This window comes from Coffea eugenioides, chromosome 7 (genome assembly GCF_003713205.1).
Source record: "Coffea eugenioides isolate CCC68of chromosome 7, Ceug_1.0, whole genome shotgun sequence".
In the NCBI taxonomy this organism is placed as follows: domain Eukaryota; kingdom Viridiplantae; phylum Streptophyta; class Magnoliopsida; order Gentianales; family Rubiaceae; genus Coffea; species Coffea eugenioides.
The window spans coordinates 22,934,507-22,955,298 of record NC_040041.1 but is presented as its reverse complement, the minus strand read 5'-3'; the positions used below and the strand labels follow the sequence as shown (position 1 = coordinate 22,955,298).

Genomic DNA, 20,792 nt, shown 5'->3' with positions numbered 1-20,792 from the left:
TAGCTATCGTTGTCAAGCCACATTACAAGCTCATAAAGTCCATTGTTGACTTATTTTTCATGACAATTTGAAGTGAAAATATTGTCTCTAAGGAATCTACCAATCACTCATGATCATAAGGCCATAACCTGTTTTCATATGTTTAGCTATCGTTTCTACCCATATATTACAAGCCTATACAGCTTATATGTTGACTGAGTTTTCTCAAAAAATAAGAGTGATAAGTTATTTGCTTTCACCAAGATCTGATATTGAATGTGTTGGATACAATTTGGGCACAAAAAAGAAAAAAAGAAAAAAAAAAGAAGACAGATCCTGACATACTATTCCCCTGAGCCATCTCAAAATCCTGAATAATATCCATTTGATTGGTCCTAAAAGATGAGCTCATAAGAAAAGTGATCCTTTTCCCTCAACACCAATCCCAAAACAAGGAAGTGATCTTTTTTAATTTGGTCTTATTTTGAGGGATTTATCATGGAATCTTCTACATGAGTTTGGATATGATATTTAAATTCTTCATTTGAAAAATATAGCTTCTATTCACATTGTATGTGATTATTTTGCAACTAAAATAAGCCCAAATCGGGACAAATTTTTTTGTAATATTTGTGAGATTTAACCAAATAAGTTCAAATTGAGGCAAAATTTTATAATACATTTGTAGGGTATGTCCAAGATCAAGTATATATTTTTTAAAATCTTGATAAGTCAATACTTTGCATGAATCTTAATTGTTACATCATTGCTCAAAAAAAAAAAAAAATAAACAAAAAAACAAAAAAAAAACAAAAAAAATTGAAAAATTCAAGTGCTTTGAAAAATTCCCCTTATGCAGGTGTTTATGGTTGAGATCGAGGAAAAAGTGCAATTCAAAACTTGCAAATTTGGAGATTAATCACGAATAAAAATGGAGCAATGATGCTACATTGCAAAGTGGAGGATCGGCTATTTGCTCAAAAGGAGTACATACTTCAGCAGCCAACTTGAAAAAAAAAAGAGAGAAGAAAAGAAAAAAAAAAAGAAGAGAAAAGAAAAAGGGGAATGAAAAGAGAAAAAAATAAAAAAGAAGAGAAACGAAGGGGGAATAAAATAAAAGAGAAAAAAGAAAGGGAAAATGAAAAAAAAAGAGAAAAGAAAAAGGGGGAAAAAAAAGAAAGAGGATGAAAAGAAGGGGGAATGAAAAAAAAAAAGAGAAGAAGAGAAGAAGAGAATAGTAAAAAAGGAGGAAAAAATGGAAAAACGAAAAAAAAGAGAGAATAAAAAAAAAAGGGGGATTGAAAAAAAAGAGAGAGAGTTTTTCCTTCGATTTTGCAAATTTTGCAATTGAACTCTGGGAGCATTTCATTGGAGATTACATTTCTAAGTTGGGGCAACACCTTGCCCTCTTATGCTGAAATGGAAGTGGTAATACATGCCAAAACCGAGATCCCGTCCTTGCACATTTTGACAAAGGCTCAGGCAGAAGAAATCAAATGGATTAAGGAGCACAATGAGTTGCTGTCTCTGATTGATGAAAAAGAGGTTGAATGTTTGTCATGGACAATGCTATCATCAAAGGATGGTTCGTTAGTTATGACAAGAAAGACAAATCTCGCTTATTTGAAGTGAGGGATAAGGTTTTGAAGTAAAGTCTTCCGATTCAAGAGGAGGTTAAAGAAAAGTTTGCTCCGACTTGGCAAGGGCCATTTATTGTTCAAAGAGTGCTATCCGGAGGAACGTCCATTCTTACAGAACTGGATGGACAGGCCAATCAATTCAGACATGTGTAATAAATTCTTTATCTGATTATGTGATTTTTCTTTTTGAAATACCATCTATGGCAGATCAAAGGCGAGCCTTCTTCTTTTCTCTTTGAACATCTTATCCCTAGTTTTTCCTATTGAACTTCCAGAATAATTTAACCTTTCATTTGATAGCCCTCCTAAAGATTGCAAACCCCATACTGGGGTAAATTTTTATCTCCTATTTGTCATGAAAAAAAGAAAAAAAGAAGTCAAAAGCCAAACTGGGGCAATTTTTTCGGTTTTAATACCCTCATACTGGGGCAAATATTGATAGAATGCGGTCTTAGGGTTTTTGAAACCTCTTTGAAGATTTTGCTTTGAAGCCTTAACACTTTTTCTACACCCCACATGACCCCATCATAAAAATCATAAAGTCTCGACCTCCGCTTTAGTGGTATTTCTAATAAAAATCACTTAATCAAATGGCAATTGATGTCAGTACACCTTCACCATTTTTACATGGGAAGGGTTGTCGCGCTGATGCCATCCTTTCTTTAAATACATTTCTGAGTTGATAAATGTCGTTAACAATATTTGTTCATTAGGCGAAAACCTGAAAGGGTGTCTTCAAAAGAATGAAAAAAAGAAAAAGAAAAAAGGGATTGAAAAAAAAAAGAAAAGAAAAAAAAGAGAAGATGAAAAAGAAAAAAGAGAAGAAAATGAAAACAAAATAAAATAAAAAGGTGTGACCTTTGTGAAAATCCGAAAGGTTAAGGTCATCAAGGTGAGATTTTGGAGCACAAGAGAATCATGAACGAAAAGCGGGTTGCCGACACTTGAGATACTGGCCATTCATTCAAATCTGGTCATTAGAAAAGTTGATTTGTGGTACAAAGTGAGGTATGGCTGACTGATGCTGGAAAATTGAGAAGATTCAAAACAAGTTGCAGCACAACTCTTGAGGAGCAATTTTGACATCGAAAGATCATGCTTGCATGGTTCTCAGGGCCAAAAGGAGCACAAGGAATCACATGGTATTGGTATCATATGATCACTCTTTTTGCTTTTTGAAAAGCATGAAAAATGTGGCCTTCGTTAAACATGATTTACACTGGGGCAAATATCAAAAGGAGTGAGCTCCAATTTTGGTAATACATTCTAAATCGGCTTTGTGAAAAAAAAAGAGAGTTTTTTAAAGTCGAGAAGATAGTGACACATGTATGTACCTCTCAAATCTCTTGAAGGGAGAGTTGTTATTGGTATTCTTCAAGTTTTAAAATTCGTCACTTTTGATTTTTCTCAAAAAAAAAAGAAAAAAGAAAAAGTGTGTTTCTTTCATTCCTTCTAAAAAAGATTGCAAATCCACCAACTTGAGCAACATGCATTTTAATCTTTCAGTTTGATAGTATTGGACTTACGTTTTCATTTCTTTCAGTATTTCATTGGACCCGGGTCTATCCCACCAATCTGTTATTTCAAAAAGAAAAATTCAAAAAAAATCAAAAAAAAATTCAATTTAAAAAAAAAAATCAAAAAAGTCAGAAGATCAAATTTAATTTCTTGTTGGTGAGTCTCAGCGTCCACCGCGCACCCTTCTATCCCCCTTTCTTGACAATTTAATTTTCTGTTGGAGCGTAATCGCGTCACCTCCGCGCATCAATTTAATTTCCTGTTGGTGAGTCTCAGCGTCCACCGCGCACCCTTCTATCCCCCTTTCTTGACAATTTAATTTTCTGTTGGAGCGTAATCGCGTCCCTCCACGCATCAATTTAATTTCCTGTTGGTGAGTCTCAGCGTCCACCGCACACCCTTATACCTCCCTTCTTGACAATTTAAATTCATGTTGGTGAGTCTCAGCGTCCACCGCGCACCCTTCTACCTCCCATTCTTGAAAAATTTAATTTCTTGTTGGTGAGTCTCAGCGTCCACCGCGCACCCTTCTACTCCCCCTTCTTGACAATTTAATTTCCTGTTGGAGCGTAATCACGTCCCTCCGCGCATCAATTTAATTTCCTATTGGTGAGTCTCAGCGTCCACCGCACACCCTTCTACCTCCCTTCTTGACAATTTAAATTTATGTTGGTGAGTCTCAGCGTCCACCGCGCACCCTTCTACCTCCTATTCTTGAAAATTTTAATTTTTTGTTGGTGAGTCTCAGCGTCCACCGCGCACCCTTCTACCTCCCCTTCTTGACAATTTAATTTCCTGTTGGAGCGTAATCGCGTCCCTCCGCGCATCAATTTAATTTCCTGTTGGTGAGTCTCAGCGTCCGCCGCGCACCCTTCTGTCCCCATTCTCGACAATTTAAATTTATGTTGGTGAGTCTCAGCGCCCGCCGCGCACCCTTCTATCCCCCTTCTTGGAGCGTAACCGCGTCCCTCCGCACATCTTTTTCTAGTTATGACAAGTTACTTTTCTTGACTGTTTTGACTAATAATTGTGCTTTCTCATTCATTTTGTGTTTCATATTTAGAAGTTCTGATAGCTCAGACTTTTTCGACTTTGCAAAGATCACAGTTGGTCAATGCACTTGTTTCATTGTGGTTCACTTGCATTCGAACTACATTTGACCTGATTCCTATGGCGGGATACGTAGGCAACTCTACATGAGTTCGGTCATGTGTTTTGTAATTTCATTGCATCTTGTGTTCAATAATTTCAACCAAGTGTTGGCTTGTTTATTTTAGCTCATGAGCAGCTAGAAGAGACAGGTAAGTAATTTGGAGTCTACGTCATTGTCTTGAGTTTCTTTGAAACTCTAGACAAAGAGGGACAAGCTGTAGACACCAATTTTTTGTCAATTTTTAATATTTTCCTGAAATTTTATCTATTTGATAAGTTATTATTATTATCATTTTTTTTATATATATTAATGTATGATTTTCTCATTTTTGTAGGTTTGTTTTTGGAAAAAGAAAAAAAAAACAACACAAAACAAAAGAGAAAAATCAAGAAATAAAAAATCACTTTCATCATTTTCCCTACCAAAACAACTATTAACCCATTCCACACTCAATTGCCATGGACCTTTCTTTTCATTAGCTAAGAAATCATCATTTTGGCAAATCCAACACACAAGCTCCACTTTGGCTACAAGTCCCTCTCGGTTCTCTAGGACAGAGAGACAAGAAGAAAAAAAAAGCACTCTAGCTCCCAGACTACTCTCGGCTCTCTCCCTCGCAGAACAAGAAAAAAAAACACACAGGAAAAAAAAAGAGAAGGGAGGCACTCGGCTCTCTCTAAAAAAAAAAAATCAGACAGGCCACAAAGAAAAAAAAAAACTCTCCACTCTTCCTTCCCCAAAAAATACATCCCTCGGCTCTCTCTAGTTTCAGGAGACCAAGAAGACAAAAAAAAAAAAAGAAACAAGAAGCACTCTCCACTCCCTCACTCTGCTCACGGTTTCCTCCACCCATTTTGCTTCCACAAACTCAAACACAAAAAGAAAGGCAGTGATGGGTTAAGCTATTGGGGTTTGCCGATTTCATCAAATTCTTAGGCAAAGGACTGCAATCTTCATTGAGGTACATTTTGTTTTCTTTTTTCCAGTTTTTCTTTTCCTTAATTAATTAGATTAACACATAACTACCAAATATCCTAAGAAAAGTGGATACAGCATATAACACATAAGCCACATAAACACACAACCTAACTATTACAACGGGGAGTCTAACTACAATCTAAATGGGGAAAGTAAAAAATCCTATCTACCCTATCTATTACAATAGGGGACTCAATTACAATCTAAAATGGAAAAATATAATAAAACAAATATAGTTATCCTATCTATTACATTTTTTTGAGGTATTTAAATTCCTCTCAAATAATTATAAAAATTAACTAAATATAGCATATAAAAATATATAAACACATAAGAACACGTAGGAGCACATAAGAGCACGTAATTGACATTGAAATAATAATAATAATAGGGGTACCTCCTTTTGAAGTGGTGACTAAATGGAAGTCAAATTGCCCTATTTATACTCAAAATGAACAAAAGAATCATATCACCAATTTAATTGAAAATAATAATAATGATAAAAATACTAAATTCACATTAATATGTCAAATATAAAGAAACTTAAGAACATCTAAAAATTACAAGTTAAATATATTCAAAAGTAACATAATTAGCTATTAAAGAAAAGAAATAGTCAAAATAAAAAGAGTCAAAATTCACTAGGGACTAAATTACAAAAATTGAAAAACTTTTGGGGTTAAAAATAAATAAAAGATAAAGTTCAAGGATCAAAGTATAATTAATTTAAGGACCTAATTGAAAGAAATTTAAAATGTTCTAGACTGCAGTAAAATTACTCTAAAGATCAGTGACTAAAATGCAAATTCGCTAGCAGATCTTCTTAAGGAAACAGGCCACTGGGCCATTCTCTATTTTTTTTGTGGCCAAAGGCCATCCGACCCAATCAAAAGTCCAAGCCAAAATACCCAGGCCAGCCCGTCTTGTTATCACTCAAGCCCGACCAAAAAATACATGGGCTCTGACCTCCTAACCCAACCGAAACCCAAAAGAAATAAACAAAGGTCCATTCCCAAAACCCAACCAAAAAAATAAACTCAAGCCCACCAGAAAAAAAACATCAGCCCAAATCTCTTTTCTTTCTTTTCTTTTCCTTCTTTTTTTTTTCCTCACTCCACTTCCGTTTCTTCTTCTTCTCGTCCGGCCTACTGAAGCTCCTCGCAACTGGTGGCTATGGCGGCTGCCGGTGGCACCGCTGTCACCGCACCGTCACTGGCAAATTTTGTTCGGCTATCAAATTTTCTCAAAATGCATCCTCTCACTCGATTTTTCACGTAGATTCCATTTTGAAGTTAGTTTTTACAAAAAATGACCCGAAAGTGGCCAAAATAGCAAAAGTCAGTCCAGTTTTTTATATTTTTTAAAATCTTCATCAAAAACCAAAAAATTTATACTACAACACTCCTTGTGATTTTTACAACATAACTATGAATTGAAATCAATAAAAGCAACAACAAATATGAAAAAATTAAATCAAAACAGTCCTAAAAATAAAAAAAAAACCCTTCAATACTTTTAAGCCTCAAAACTCCAAAATTTTTGAATAACCAAACATTTTCGGACTTACACTAGCAAATGGTCATATATTTTGACAAAAAAAACATATACAATGTTCAGCTTTTAATTCGTTTTCCATTTTGGCATTTCATCAAACATGTAGCATGCATATACAAAAATCATCTTTCTTTTCCTCAATCTAATCTTGGACTTGCTCAACAACATCACAACAAAAAAACCAGCAAGAGAAAGAAACAAACTAACGTCTAAACATGATTATAGTATAACGAATTAGAAAAGAAAAAGCTGGAAAAAGAAGAAAAAATGAAGGGAGATACCTCAATGAGAGTTATGGTCCTTTGTTAGAATTTTTTTTTGATGAAATTCCCAAACTTCAATCTAACCGGTTGCTGCCTTGTTGTGTTTGACTTGCTAATATGTGTGTGAGATTGAGAGGGGGAAAGGGAAGGGAGAACCAAGAGGGAGTAGTGGTGGTTTTTCTTTTTCTGCTTGTCTGTTCAGAGGAAAGAAAGAAAAGGTTGAGAGATGTATTGAGTTGGAGTCTTTGTTCTTGTGTCTCTAATGGTGTGTTTGTCTCTTGTGTGAATTGAACGAAGCGGGGGGAATAGAACCGAGAGAGTGTGAGGGACAGATTTTTTTCTTCTGCTCAAGTCCGAGAGAGGGAGAGAGTGAGGAGCCAGCCTCGGGTCTTTTTTTTTTCTTCTTGTGTGTTTTCCCCTTGTGTTTTAAGAGAGAGCTGATAGGGACTTGTGAGTTGGAGTTTGTATGTGTGTTTGGTCAAAATAATGGTCTTCTTCCAAATGACAATAAAGATCAATGCAAAAAAATTGAGTGTATCAATTAGTTAATAGTGTATTTGGTAAAAGAGAAATGATTATAGGTGATTTTTTATTTTCTTGATTTTCTTTTTTTCTTTTTTTTTCTTAAAACCAACTTACAAAATAAGAAGAATGCACATAAAAATGCAAGAAAATAAATAACTCATTAAATAGAAAAAATTAAAAAAAAAACATTAAAATTGACAAAATTTGGGATCTACAGCTTGCCCCTCTTTGTTTAGAGTTTCAAAGAAACTCAAGACAAAGACGTAGACACCAAATTGCTTACCTGTTACTTCTAACTGCACCTAAACTAAAATAACAAACCAATACTTATTTATAACTATTGAGTAAAATGATGCAATAACGTTGTAGAAAATATGACCGAACTCATGTAGAGTTATCTATGTATCCCACCATGGGAATCAGGTCAAACGTAGTTCGAATACCAGTGAACCACAATGAAACAAATGCATTGACCATCTGTGATCTTTGCAAAGTCGAAAAAGTCTGAACTCCCAGAACTTCTAAACATGAAACACAAAATGAATGAGAAAGCACAATTGTTAATCAAAACAGTCAAGAAAAGTAAATTGTCATAATTAGAAAAAGATGCGCGGAGAGACGCGGTTACGCTCCAAGAAGGGGGTAGAAGGGTGTGCGGCGGACGCTGAGACTCACCAACAGAAAATTAAATTTGATTGTCAAGAAAGGGGGCAGAAGGGTGCACGGTGGATCTTGAGATTCACCAATAGAAAATTAAATTTGATCTTTTGATCTGTCAAGAAGGGACGTAGAAGGGTGCACGGTAGACGTTGAAACTCACTAACAAAAAATTAAATTTGATTTGTCAAGAAGGGAGGAAGAAGGGTGCGCGGTGGACGCTGAGACTCACCAAGAGAAAGTTAAATTTAATCTTTTGATCTGTCAAGAAGGGAGGTAGAAGAGTGCGCGGTAGACGCTGAGACTCACCAACAGAAAATTAAATTTGATTCGTCAAGAAGGGAGGTAGAACGGTGCGCGGTGGACGCTGAAACTCACCAACAAAAAATTAAATTTGATCTTTTGATCTGTCAAGAAGGGAGGAAGAAGGGTGTGCGGTGGACGCTGAAACTCACCAACAGGGAATTAAATTTGATTATCAGGAAATAAGATTAGTGAGATAAGACCCGAGCTCAATGCAAATAAAAACGATTAGTGGGATAAAACCCAATCCCGCCGTGTTTGGTGAGATTCAACCCAATCCCAACAAAATAAAACGGTCAGTGGGATAAAATTTGAGTCTGCCGAGGTTAGTGGGATACAACCCGAGCCCAATAAAATAAAACGATCAATGAGATAAAACCCGAACCTGCTGAGATTGGTGAGATACAATCCGATTCCAATAAAATAAAACAGTCAGTGGAATAAAACCCGACCCTGTCGAGATTGGTGGGATACAACCCGAGCCCAATAAAATAAAACATATTGGTGGGATAAGACCCAAACCTAATTAAATAATGAAAGAAATGAAAACGCAAGTCATATACTATCAAACTGAAAGATTAAAATGCATGTTGCTCAAGTTGGTTGATTTGCAATCTCTTTTTTTTTTTTCCAAACTTTAGAAGAAATGAAAGAAACACTTTTTTTTTTAAAGAGTCAAAAGTGACGAACTTTAAAACTTGAAGAATACCAGTGACAACTTTCCCTTCAAGGGATTTGAGAGGTACATACATATGTCACTATCCTCTCGATTTTAAAAGACTCCTTTTTTTTCACAAAGCTGATTTAGAATGCATTACCAAAATTGGAGCTCACTCCTTTTGATATTTGCCTCAGTGTAAATCATGTTTAACAAAAGCCACATTTTTCATGCTTTCGAGAAGGCAGAAAGAGTGATTACATAATACCACCACTATGCGATCCCTTTTGATCCCTTTGGCCTTGAAAACCATGCAAGCATGATTTTTCGATGTCAAAACTGCCCCCCAAGAGTTGTGCTGCAACTTATCTTGAATCTTCTCAATTTTCTAGCATCAATCAGCCATACTTCATTTTGTATTACAAATCAACTTTTTCTGATGATCAGATTTGAATGAATGGCATTTCAAGTTTCAAGATCCTACTTTTCGTTCATGATTCTCTTGTGCTCCAAAACCTCATCTTGATGACTTTAACTTTTCGAATTTTCACTAAGATCACCCATTTTTCTTTTCCTTTTTTTTCTATTTTTCTTCTTTTTTTCATTTTTTTTCATTTTTCTCTATTTCTCTCTCTCTATTTTTTTAAAGGTGCCCTTTCAGGTTTTTATCTTGAGACATAGACAAGACAATTTTAAACTCAACTGTATCAATCCAGGCATATTTTGATAATTAGTGGCATCAGTGACACAATTATCTCTGGCATGTTTCAGAAAAGTTGTATTTACATCATTTGCCAATTGATTAAAATTTTTTTTAAAATACTGCAAAAGAGGAAGGTCGACACTATTTCAGCTCTTGCAATTGGGGTCAGGTGGGGTATATCAAGAAAGTTAGGACTTGAAAGTAGATCATATGATGAGTTTGGAATACTTTTAAGATCGCATGCTTTTGAAATTTTGTCCCAATGTAGGGCTGATAAGAAATGAAAAATTTTCTCCAGTTTAATTCTAACCGAACTTCTCTTCTCTTTTTTTTTTTCTTTTTTTCTATTCTCTTTTTTTCTTTATTTTCTCAAAGAAATAAAATTGCCCTAGTATAGGGTTAGTGATCTTAAGGGGCTGTCAAGTGAAAAAAAGATAAGATATTCTGAAAAGTTAAAAGGGAAAAACTAAGGATAAGATATCGAAATGGAAAAAGGAAAGAAAGTCTGCCTTAAACCCTCTCTTGCAGTAATTTTTTAAAAAAAATTTTTTATCAAATGAAAATTTTTTTGCACATGCCTGTATTGATTGGTTGAGGAAAAACTTGTCTGTCCATTTCCATGAGAATAAGCACCTCTGTCACTCTTTGAATAATAAATGGTCTTTGTCAAATTGGAGCAAATTTTCCTTTAACCTCCTCTTAAATTGGAAGAATTCACTTGAAAACCTTATCCCTTAATTCAAATAGGCGAGATTTGTCTTTCTTGTTATAAACAATGAACCATCCTTTGTTGATAGCATTGTCCATGACAAATAACATTCAACCTCTTTTTTATCAATTGGAGACAACAACTCATTGTGCTCCTTGATCCATTTGATTTCTTTTACCTGAGCCTTCGTCAAAATGCGCAAGAACGGGATTTCAATTTCGGCAGGTATTACCACTTCCATTCGAAGCATAAGAGAATAAGGTGTTGCCCAATTTAGAAATGTAATCTCCAAGTGAAATGCTCCCAAAGTTCAATAGCAAAAATTTGCAAAATTGAAGGAAAAACTAGTTTTTTATTCTCTTTTTTTTTCGCTCCCTTTTTTTCCTTCTCTTCTTTTTTTTTTTTCAAGTTGGCTGCTGAAGTATGTACTCCTTCTGAATAAATAGGCGATCCTCCACTTTGCAATGTAGGATTATTGCCCCCTTTTTATTCGTGATTAACCTCCAAATTTGCAAGATTTTCACTTGCGTCTTTTCCTCGATCTTAACCATAAACACCTGTACAAGGGGGGATTTTTCAAAACGGTTGCATTTTTTAGAATTCTTTTTCTTTTCTTTTTCCTTTTTTTTTGAGCAATGATGTAACAATTAAGGTTCATGCAAAGTGTTGACTTATCAAAATTTGAAAAATATACTTGACCTTGGACATACCCTACAAATTTATTATAAAATTTTACCTCAATTTGAACCTATTTGACAAAATCTCACAAATATATTACAAAAAATTTGCTCCAATTTGGGCCTATTATAAAATTTTATTCGAGTGATTCTCTATTTATTTGGACAAAACAAAAAAACTATTTTTTTTTTCAAAATTTAGAAAACTAACATGCAATGTGAGTTGATGTACAATAGAAAATGCATTTTTCCACTAAAAAAAAACTTTATATGTCATGTAGAAGACTCCATGATAAATCTCTCAAAATAAAATCAAATTTCAAAAGATCACTTCTTCATTTTGGGATCAGTGTTGAGGGGAAAGGGTCCCCTTCTTGTTAGCTTATCTTTTAGGACCAATCAAATGGGCATCATTCATGATTTTGAGGTGGCTCAGGGAGATGGTATGTCAGGATCTGTCTTTTTTTGTGCCCAAATTGTGTCTAACCCATTCAATATCACATCTTGGTGAAAACAAATAGTTTATCACTCTTATTTCTTGAGAAAACTCAGTCAACATATAAGATTTATAAGCTTATAATATATGGATAGAAGTGATAGCTAAATATATGAAAACATGTTATGGCCTTATGATCATGAGTGATTGGTAGATTTCTTAGAGGCACGATTTTCACTTCAAATTGTCATGAAAGATAAGTCAGCAATGGACTTTATGAGCTGGTAATATGGCTTAACAACGATAGCTAAAAGAAATAAAAATTTCAAGGACAACGCACTTAAGATCGTATTCCTTCCAAAATTGCCCCAGTTTTAGGCTTGGACTTAAAAGATTTTTTACTCCATTTCGACTTTTATCACCATCACTAGTGGGATTTCAACATTGAATTTTCTTCTCTTCTTTTTTGTTGCATTTTTCTTTCTTTTTCTCTGTTTCCATTTTGTTTCTTTGCATAATTTTTCTTTTTCTCTATTTTCTCTTTTTTCTTTCTTCTCTTTTTTTTTTTGCCAATACTGAAATCCAAATATCAATGATAGAATCAAAAACCCTAACGTTTAGAAGATAGATGCCCTTTTTTTTTCTTTTTTTTTTTTGCTTTTTTTTGAATATTTCATGTCTCTTCTAAAAAAATTCAGCATATTTGCTATTATTGAAAGTTCCCAAATCTCCTTCCCCGATGCGAGGTGCGATCATAAGTGTTTTTGAAACGAACCACCAATTTAATCTCAAATAGGGATGCAAAGGATAAACAGTGTTTGGATAGTAGAAAAAATGGCCAAAACATCTTTCTTACTTCACATGACAACCAAAGTAAAGGATAACTCATTGGGAGAATCTATTCCCATTGGACATTTGAAAATTTTATCAATATAGGGTTGTGATCACCAAAGCTCTTATTTGAAAGAAAATTGTGCTTGCAATGGTTCAAAAAAAAAAGACCAAATGATAAAAACTGTATGGATAGAGAAACGAAAGTCTAAAGCATCATCCCAAATTCTCAAAATAAATAAGAATAACGAATATTTTTGCTTTCAACTAGATGTGGATTGAATTCGATTAGACACAATGAACCTTTCCAAATTAAAAATGCCCTACTCTGAAGTGTGTCCATCAGGGCGACTAATTGTTGAGTCTTGACGGAGTCGGGCAAAATGTGAATGGCAAAAATCAAATAGAAAAGCCATCATACTTAGTCTCTTGAGACAAACTAACAAGTTCAAGTGATCCCTTTTGATTTCAATTTCTGGGCACTCTCCTTGAATTGTCTTGATCACAAATCTCACGTCTGCGAAGACTTTAAAAAACTAAACATATGAATTTCATGCAAGAGATGACAAAATTGGGAATCTAAACTTAGTCTTATTTCTTGAGATCCGCCATGAAATCTCCCAATGAGCAAATAAAGAATGAAATGAATATGAATATATACAAAACAATGATTGTCTAAATGAAAAACTTTATTATTGCAAATGTTTGAAACAAAATTTTTTGCTCAATTATAATACAAATGAGAAAAGAAAAAATCTCTAAATAGCTCCACTTTCATATATACATACTCTTTCTCTTTCTTTCTTTTGGGACAAAATGTGTTAATCAAATGAAAAAAGAAATTTTTTTTTAATCTTGACAAACAATTATGAAATCTCTTAGCTGTTTTAAACTAGCATTGTCAGATGGATTCTTCATGTTTTTACATTGTAGGATCTGCCTAAAAATCAAGTAATACTTGTTATTTTTTTTAAAATTTATCAAACCTTTAAAATTTATCAAACCAAATTTGTTATAAGATCTAGAAAAAATATTTTCACCTTATTGAAACATCTTTTATAAATGCCGAGGATGGAAAAAAATAAAAGAAAAATACCCAGAGTTAATAAGCAAAATTGTAAAATCGGTATGCATGTCATACGGGGAAGCTCTTTTATGTCAAGGGTAGGCCTAATATGAAAATGAAATCCTCTAGGGTAGGCACCATACAATACCTGATGGATCCGATTGATATTCGAGTGAAAAGTAACTTGAAAAATTTGGCTAATTGGAGCGGCGGGAAACGTTTGAGCTAACAAAATGAGGACAAAGTTCGAATGGATTGATTGTTTTGGTTGATACAAGAAGAGATGCCAAAAGTCAATTTAGTATAAAAGAACTTACTCTTGAAAAGATTGCAATGTTTCGACTAGTTTATTTAGTGAAACATGGATCGAAACCCCAAAAGAGGATTAATTGATCAAATGGATTGAATGGAATTGATGATTTATTCAAAAATTGACTGGATTATCTTAAAAATGAATAAATTGATCAAACGAATTGGATGAAATTGACGATTTACTCAAAAAGTGACTGGATTGCCCCAAAAATGAATAAATTGATAAAATGGATTGGATGGAATTGATGATTTGTTCAAAAATTGACTAGATTGCCTTAAAAATGAATAAATTGATAAAATGGATTGGATGGAATTGACGGTTTATTCAAAAAATTGACTGGATTATCCTAAAAATGAATAAAAATGGCCAAATGGATTGGATGGAATTGACGGTTTATTCGAAAATCGACTGAATTGTCCACCTGTTGGTAGTTTCAAATTCCACAAATTTTGTTACAATGTATTAGTCGATAAGCTTTCTAAAATCAAGATTTGGCCACGATATACTCCCTCCGTCCCAATAAGTTTGTCACTTTTGGGGAATTGTGTTTTTTATCAACAGTGGTCAAAGAGTGAAGGAATTGTGTTTGCTTTCCGTTTCTATCCTTCATTTATTGGTGGGAAAATATGTAACTTTAAAACCATTTGAATATTTGAAGGTACATGTGGGGCCAATATATTATCTTTTGTGCCTAAATCAAAGAGAAAGTGGGACCCACAACATTATTTAAAGATTTCTTGTGCAAGTGCATGAAGGGTAAAAATTGGAATGTGTTACAAAATTATTAGCCAAATTTGGTAAGATGACATAATTTTGGGACAGACCAAAAAGGAAAGTATGACAGTTTTAATGGGACGGAGGGAGTATTTATTATCTCAACAATGAGAAATTATTTGTGAATTTCTTCAACTTAGTGTCCTTTACGCAAGGGATTTTTACCAACTCTGATAAAATGGGCAAAAGATGATTATTAGATGCTCATATTCTAATGTGCAAAAGTTGTCCCACCAACTTCAATGTTGTCATCATGGAAGAAACTGAATCCTACCTTACCTTGTGCACTACCCCTTTGGATGATACAAAAATATAAACGTGCAAATCTCATTGGATTATGTATCCGAAACAAAAGGATAGTTTATTACTGATGCGAGATTCCCTAAGTGGCACTCCTTCTAAGGTTAATGCATGATGACAATTTATTAAAGCAGATAAATATGCAATATGGTAATTGAAATATGATCTCAATGTGCCCCATTTAGATGTCGGGGTAAGTCTAAAATGACATGCATATATATATATATACATAGTATTAATGCGATAAACTAAAATTTAAACGTGCTATTTACAAAAAGTGGTCTGCATTAAGCGAGTACCATGCCAGGACTTTTGTTTCTAGGGTTTATGAATGCAATATAAGAAAATAAATTAATGATTTGTTTAATAAACAACACATAACAGATTGGAGCAACAAAATAATACAGAAATATAAGATAAAGAAAAGAAAAAGGGGTAGAATCCCTCCCCTCGTGTTTAGTGTTCTTAATAGGGTAGATGAATGCTCTATCTTAGGTGATTTCTAAATGAATACATGGGGTTGGACTCACTAATGCATCTAGACTCGATAAAATTTCAGGTTTCCAATCCTTCAGACAAAAGGGCAAAGGGCCATCAATTCCAAAGCCCTTAGTCGGTGGCTCGAGTGATCCCCCAGACATTGCTACGTGCACGTCGTGTCACGGCCACATGTCTAAGTTGATCGATCCTAATCCTAACAGGGAGGAGTGGTGTGATAACCACTAAAAGAAAATAAGATGAAGTGCTCCTTTGAAGGGAGGGAGTAATACCATTAAATATGAATGAAGGCTCTAGGGTAAAATCGCTCCCCATCCCAAAATGCAAAGCGTGATACGAATAAGTAAATAAACAAAAGTAAATAGATAAACCATTCATCACATACACGAGAAACGAATATGAGTGTGAAATACAAAACATCCTAAAACAGAAAAATGCAACCTAAAACATCCAAATATGATAAGTGAAAGGGTTAGAAAGAGAAAAGGCAACTAAACCAAGTGCTTGGACTCTTTAGCCTCTCCAGTGGAGTCACCAAGTTGCCGCGCCCCATTTTTCGTGATAAAAATAAATGTTTACAAAAGATGTGATTTTTATTAAAAATATAAGTGAAAAGGACCTAGAATGGGACTTTAAAGAATGCGACAATTTGGGTCCAAAATTTAGTCTAAAAGGGTTTTTAAGAAAAAGAGGAGTCGCCATTGATATTGAGTTTGGGTGTATCAAGTCACCAAAAAATATTTTTGATAAAAATTGAATAAAAGAAAACCCTTTTCAACAACTCCAAATCTTTGAAAAACAAGAGAAAATGGGTTCGGGAGACTCAAACCTAAGGCACCCTTTCAACCTAGTTTAAGCTAGTTGCGAGGTTTATCAAAATTTTTCTAATCTAACCTTTAATTTTATCACGTTTGGATGTTTCTTACATGGATGCAAATCTAAATTTATAAAATATCGAAAGGGACAAAATATCCATTCAAGGGTTTAATTAATACCAATCACATTGATTGTGAAGACCAAAATAATTTCTTGAAGGGGTCACGAGCATGCATGAATGAAATTCAAAGAAAATTAACTTAAATTTTATATCTAGATATAAGTGGCCAAAGAATAAAAATGCAACATAATGGGTACGGGAGACAAAATCTCATGACATAATTTTCTTATACAGGGATCGATGGGGCATTTAAACTAAAGAGTTATAATCACCCATGTCCATGTTCAAAGAATAATTCTCCTAATATGAACAAGCAAATGAACTAACTTATTCTACAATTTCTTAAATGAGATGTAATTCTAAATGATATAATTAACACATATAGAGAATAGGAGATAATATAATAGGGAATATCATGCAAATGAGAAAATGAAAATATGCATGAAAATGTAATGAATATCACACAAAGATGAATCTAATGCATGAACGATCTAAAGGTCTAGCGTTGGACTAGCCAATTTCTAAAAATCCTTACTAGCGTTGGATTAGCAAGTAAGCGAAGGGAGAAGCCACAACTAGCGTTGGACCAGTATGGTGGCGTCATGTATTAGTAATACATAATAAAACAAATAAGGCATAAATTAAAACAAATAAACACATAAAAGCATATAGTACGTAACACATAAACATAATATCTAGATGCAAAAATTCTAAAAATAGCGGATAAAACATATAACACATAAGCCACATAAGCACACAACTTACCTATTACAACGGGGAGTCTAACTACAATCTAAATGAGAAAAGTAAAAAATCCTATCTACCCTATCTATTACAATAGGGGACCCAATTACAATCTAAAATGGACAAATATAATAAAACAAATCTAACTATCCTATCTATTACATTTTTTTGAGATATTTAAATGCCTCTCAAATAATTATAAAAATTAACTAAATATAACATATAAAAATATATAAATACATAAGAACACGTAAGAGCACATAAGAGCACGTAATTGACATTGAAATAATAACAATAATAATAGGGGTACCCCCTTTTGAAGTGGTGACTGAATGGAAGTCAAATTGCCCTATGTATAGTTAAAATGAACAAAAGAATCATAGCACCAATTTAATTAAAAATAATAATAATGGTAAAAATACTAAATTCACATTAATATGTCAAATATAAAGAAACTTAAGAACATCTAAAAATTACAAGTTAAATATATTCAAAAGTAACATAATTAGCTATTAAAGAAAAGAAACAGTCATAATAAAAAGAGTCAAAATTCACTAGGGACTAAATTACAAAAATTGAAAAACTTTTGGGGTTAAAAATATAATTTTTCCAAAATTTAGGGGTTAAAATTAAATAAAAAATAAAGTTTAGGGACCAAAGTACAATTAATTTAAGTACCTAATTAAAAGAAATTTAAAATGTTCTGGGCTGAAATAAAATTACTCCAAAGATCAGGAGCTAAAATGCAAATTCGCTAGCAGATCTTCTTAAGGGAGCAGGCCACTGGGCCATTCTCTATTTTTTTTGGGGCCAAAGGCCATCCGGCCCAATCAAAATTTCAAGCCAAAATACCCAGGCCAGCCACTCTTGTTATCACTCAAGCCCAACCAAAAAATACATGGGCTCTGACCTCCTAACCCAACCGAAACCCAAAACAAATAAACAAAGGTCTATTCCCAAAACCCAACCAAAAAAATAAATCCAAGCCCACCAGAAAAAAAACATCAGCCCAATTCTCTTCTTTTTTTCTTTTCTTTCCCTTCTTTTTTTTTTCCTCACTCCACTTCCGTTTCTTCTTCTTCTTGTCCGGCCTACTGAAGCTCCTCGCAGCTGGTGGTCATGGCAGCTGTCGGTGGCGCCGTTACCACCGGACAGTCACCGGTAAATTTTTTTCGACCACCAAATTTTGCTCAAAATACATCCTCTCACTCAATTTTTCGCGTAAATTCCATTTTTGATGTTAGTTTTTACAAAAAATGATCTAAAAGTGGCCAAAATAGTAAAAGTCAGTCCAATTTTTTAATATTTTTTAAACCCTCAAATCTTCACCAAAAACCAAAAATTTTATACTATAACACTCCTTGTGATTTTTACAACATAACTATGAACTGAAATCAATAAAAACAACAACAAATATGAAAAAATTAAATCAAAACAGTCCTAAAAATAAAAAAAAAATCTTTCAATACTTTTAAGGCTCAAAACTCCAAAATTTTTGAATAACCAAACATTTTCGGACCTACACTAGCAAATCGTCATCTATTTTGACAAAAAAACATGCACAATGTTTAGATTTTAATTCGTTTTCCATTTTGGCATTTCATCAAACGTGTAGCATGCATATACAAAAATCATCTTGCTTTTCCTCAATCTAATCTTGGACTTGCCCAGTAAGGGTTGTCGATTTGGCTCGGAAACCCCGAGGCCTCTCTGCTCTGGGGATTATCATTCTCGGAGTAATCATCTCGGACATCCCGCGACCCCAGGTGACTGAAGTGGGTTCAGCTGCTGTGATCGCCTCGGGCGGAGCCCTGAGTCACACCGTCGAGGTAACACTTAAAGGTCTGACAATAGGAAAAGTAACGGATGTGACTTCTGACACTTCTGACACGTCCATCCTGACATGCTGCTCTGCACATCCTGTCCCCTACATAGTGGTCAAATCCAGGAGATAGGCTGTCTCGATCAGATTTCTAGGGACCTGGACCCTACAGTCCTTCCCTCCAAATTGTCCCCTATAAATATCGGAGCCTTACCCAGGGAAAGGGGACGACTCTCTGGTAACAAAGGAACCTATTTCTTTTCTCAAAAAGTGATCTTTGTGTTTTCATAATATCTCAACTAACTTAATCTTTGGAGGTAAACCGAGGGATCTTACCCCACCCCTCGTGAATCAAGCAGGTGATCCTGGTGTGGTGACCTCGCCAAGCAGTAGAGCATTGTACTTCCCGACCAGCTAGTCAGGTCAGAATTCACCCCTTCAATTGGCGCTGTCTGTGGGAACGCGAAGACATAGGAAGAATGAAATTTACGCGTTCTAGGAGTAGGAGGGTCCTCACCATTGGGGCCGAGGCAAACGCCCCAGCCCAACAGAAAAATGTCCTTGAGGGTCAGGAGTCCCATGAGGCTCGACCCACTAACGGAGAAGCCATTGCCAGAATGGCTGAGTTTGTGGCTAAGAACCGTAATATTTTCGAAGCGTTTGGAAGGTATTTTAAGGGACAAGGCAAGCAAAAAGTCGAGTGATACGTTCCTCGATCAACACGTTTCGAGACACGTAGCACGTTTGCCCAAGGATCTAGCGAGGACGTCCAACGCTTGAAATTTGCGGGATCTAGAACCAAACGGACGACACGATTTGATTCAAGACGGTAGACGACACTCCGATGAAGGCGAATACTCCAGGGGAATAGGTCGGTAGAACAATCTAGGACAGGACGCAAGACTGCTCAAAACCCTTGCCAAAGCAAGTAAAGGGGTTGAATCTCTCTCTCAAGAAGAATCGAAAATATACAAAACTTTATTCATAAAACGTCTCCCTTTATGCTTACAAAGCAAGCCTTTATATAGGCAAAACTAATGAAACTCTAATATCGCAAGGCTAGAGGGTCGGCCACTCTTTGGACATGGTGGGCCGACCCATGGACTCAATAAAAAGGGCCTAGTGGTTCGGCCATCCTTAGACAAAGGTGGGCCGAATCCATGGCTAACAAAAGGACTAATCTAAACTTAAGACTCCTAACACTAAGGCTTAAGGCCCTATTCGGCCAACTCACTTGGAGGCCCACTTGACTCTTCATGGCTTGGATCATGGTGTAGATAACTTGACTCTTCATGGGCTTGGATCATGGTGTAGATAACTTGACTCTTCATGGGCTTGGATCATGGTGTAGATAACTTGATTGTCTCCTTCCAAGCCTTCAATATCTCTATGAAAGCCTTGAGTCAGGGCCGCCATCCATCTCGCTATCCGTGCACACATCAGTCCCCTCCTCTTGAGAAGGATTTGTCCTCAAATCTGGATGGAGATGAATGATACTAACAAGAGATAGTAGCATGACACCTCAAATCTCCACATATTGGCCCTCTTAGATTGAATGATACTTGCATATGTTATGATTAAGATAATTCGGTGCACATGTCTCTTGGTCAGCTTCAAGGGGTTCTCAAACAAGGACATTCTCCAAGGTAGGAAGGAACGTGTATAAGGCTTGTGAACGTTCCAGGTTGCAACCCAAAGCTCGCTAATTAGCCTTCGCACCCGGACATTCACATGCACTTCATAACGATATTCAT

General features: G+C 35.0%; 1 protein-coding gene across 1 annotated transcript in view; it reads left to right on the top strand.

The window, feature by feature from the left end:
* Positions 1–19,517: 19,517 nt before the first annotated feature.
* The window catches only part of LOC113777154, an 8,239-nt gene continuing 6,964 nt past the window's right edge, over positions 19,518–20,792 (top strand). The window contains exon 1 of the mRNA XM_027322194.1: positions 19,518–19,705. Within this exon, the coding sequence (XP_027177995.1) occupies positions 19,518–19,705 (188 nt within the window). The remainder of the gene's footprint in view (positions 19,706–20,792) is intronic.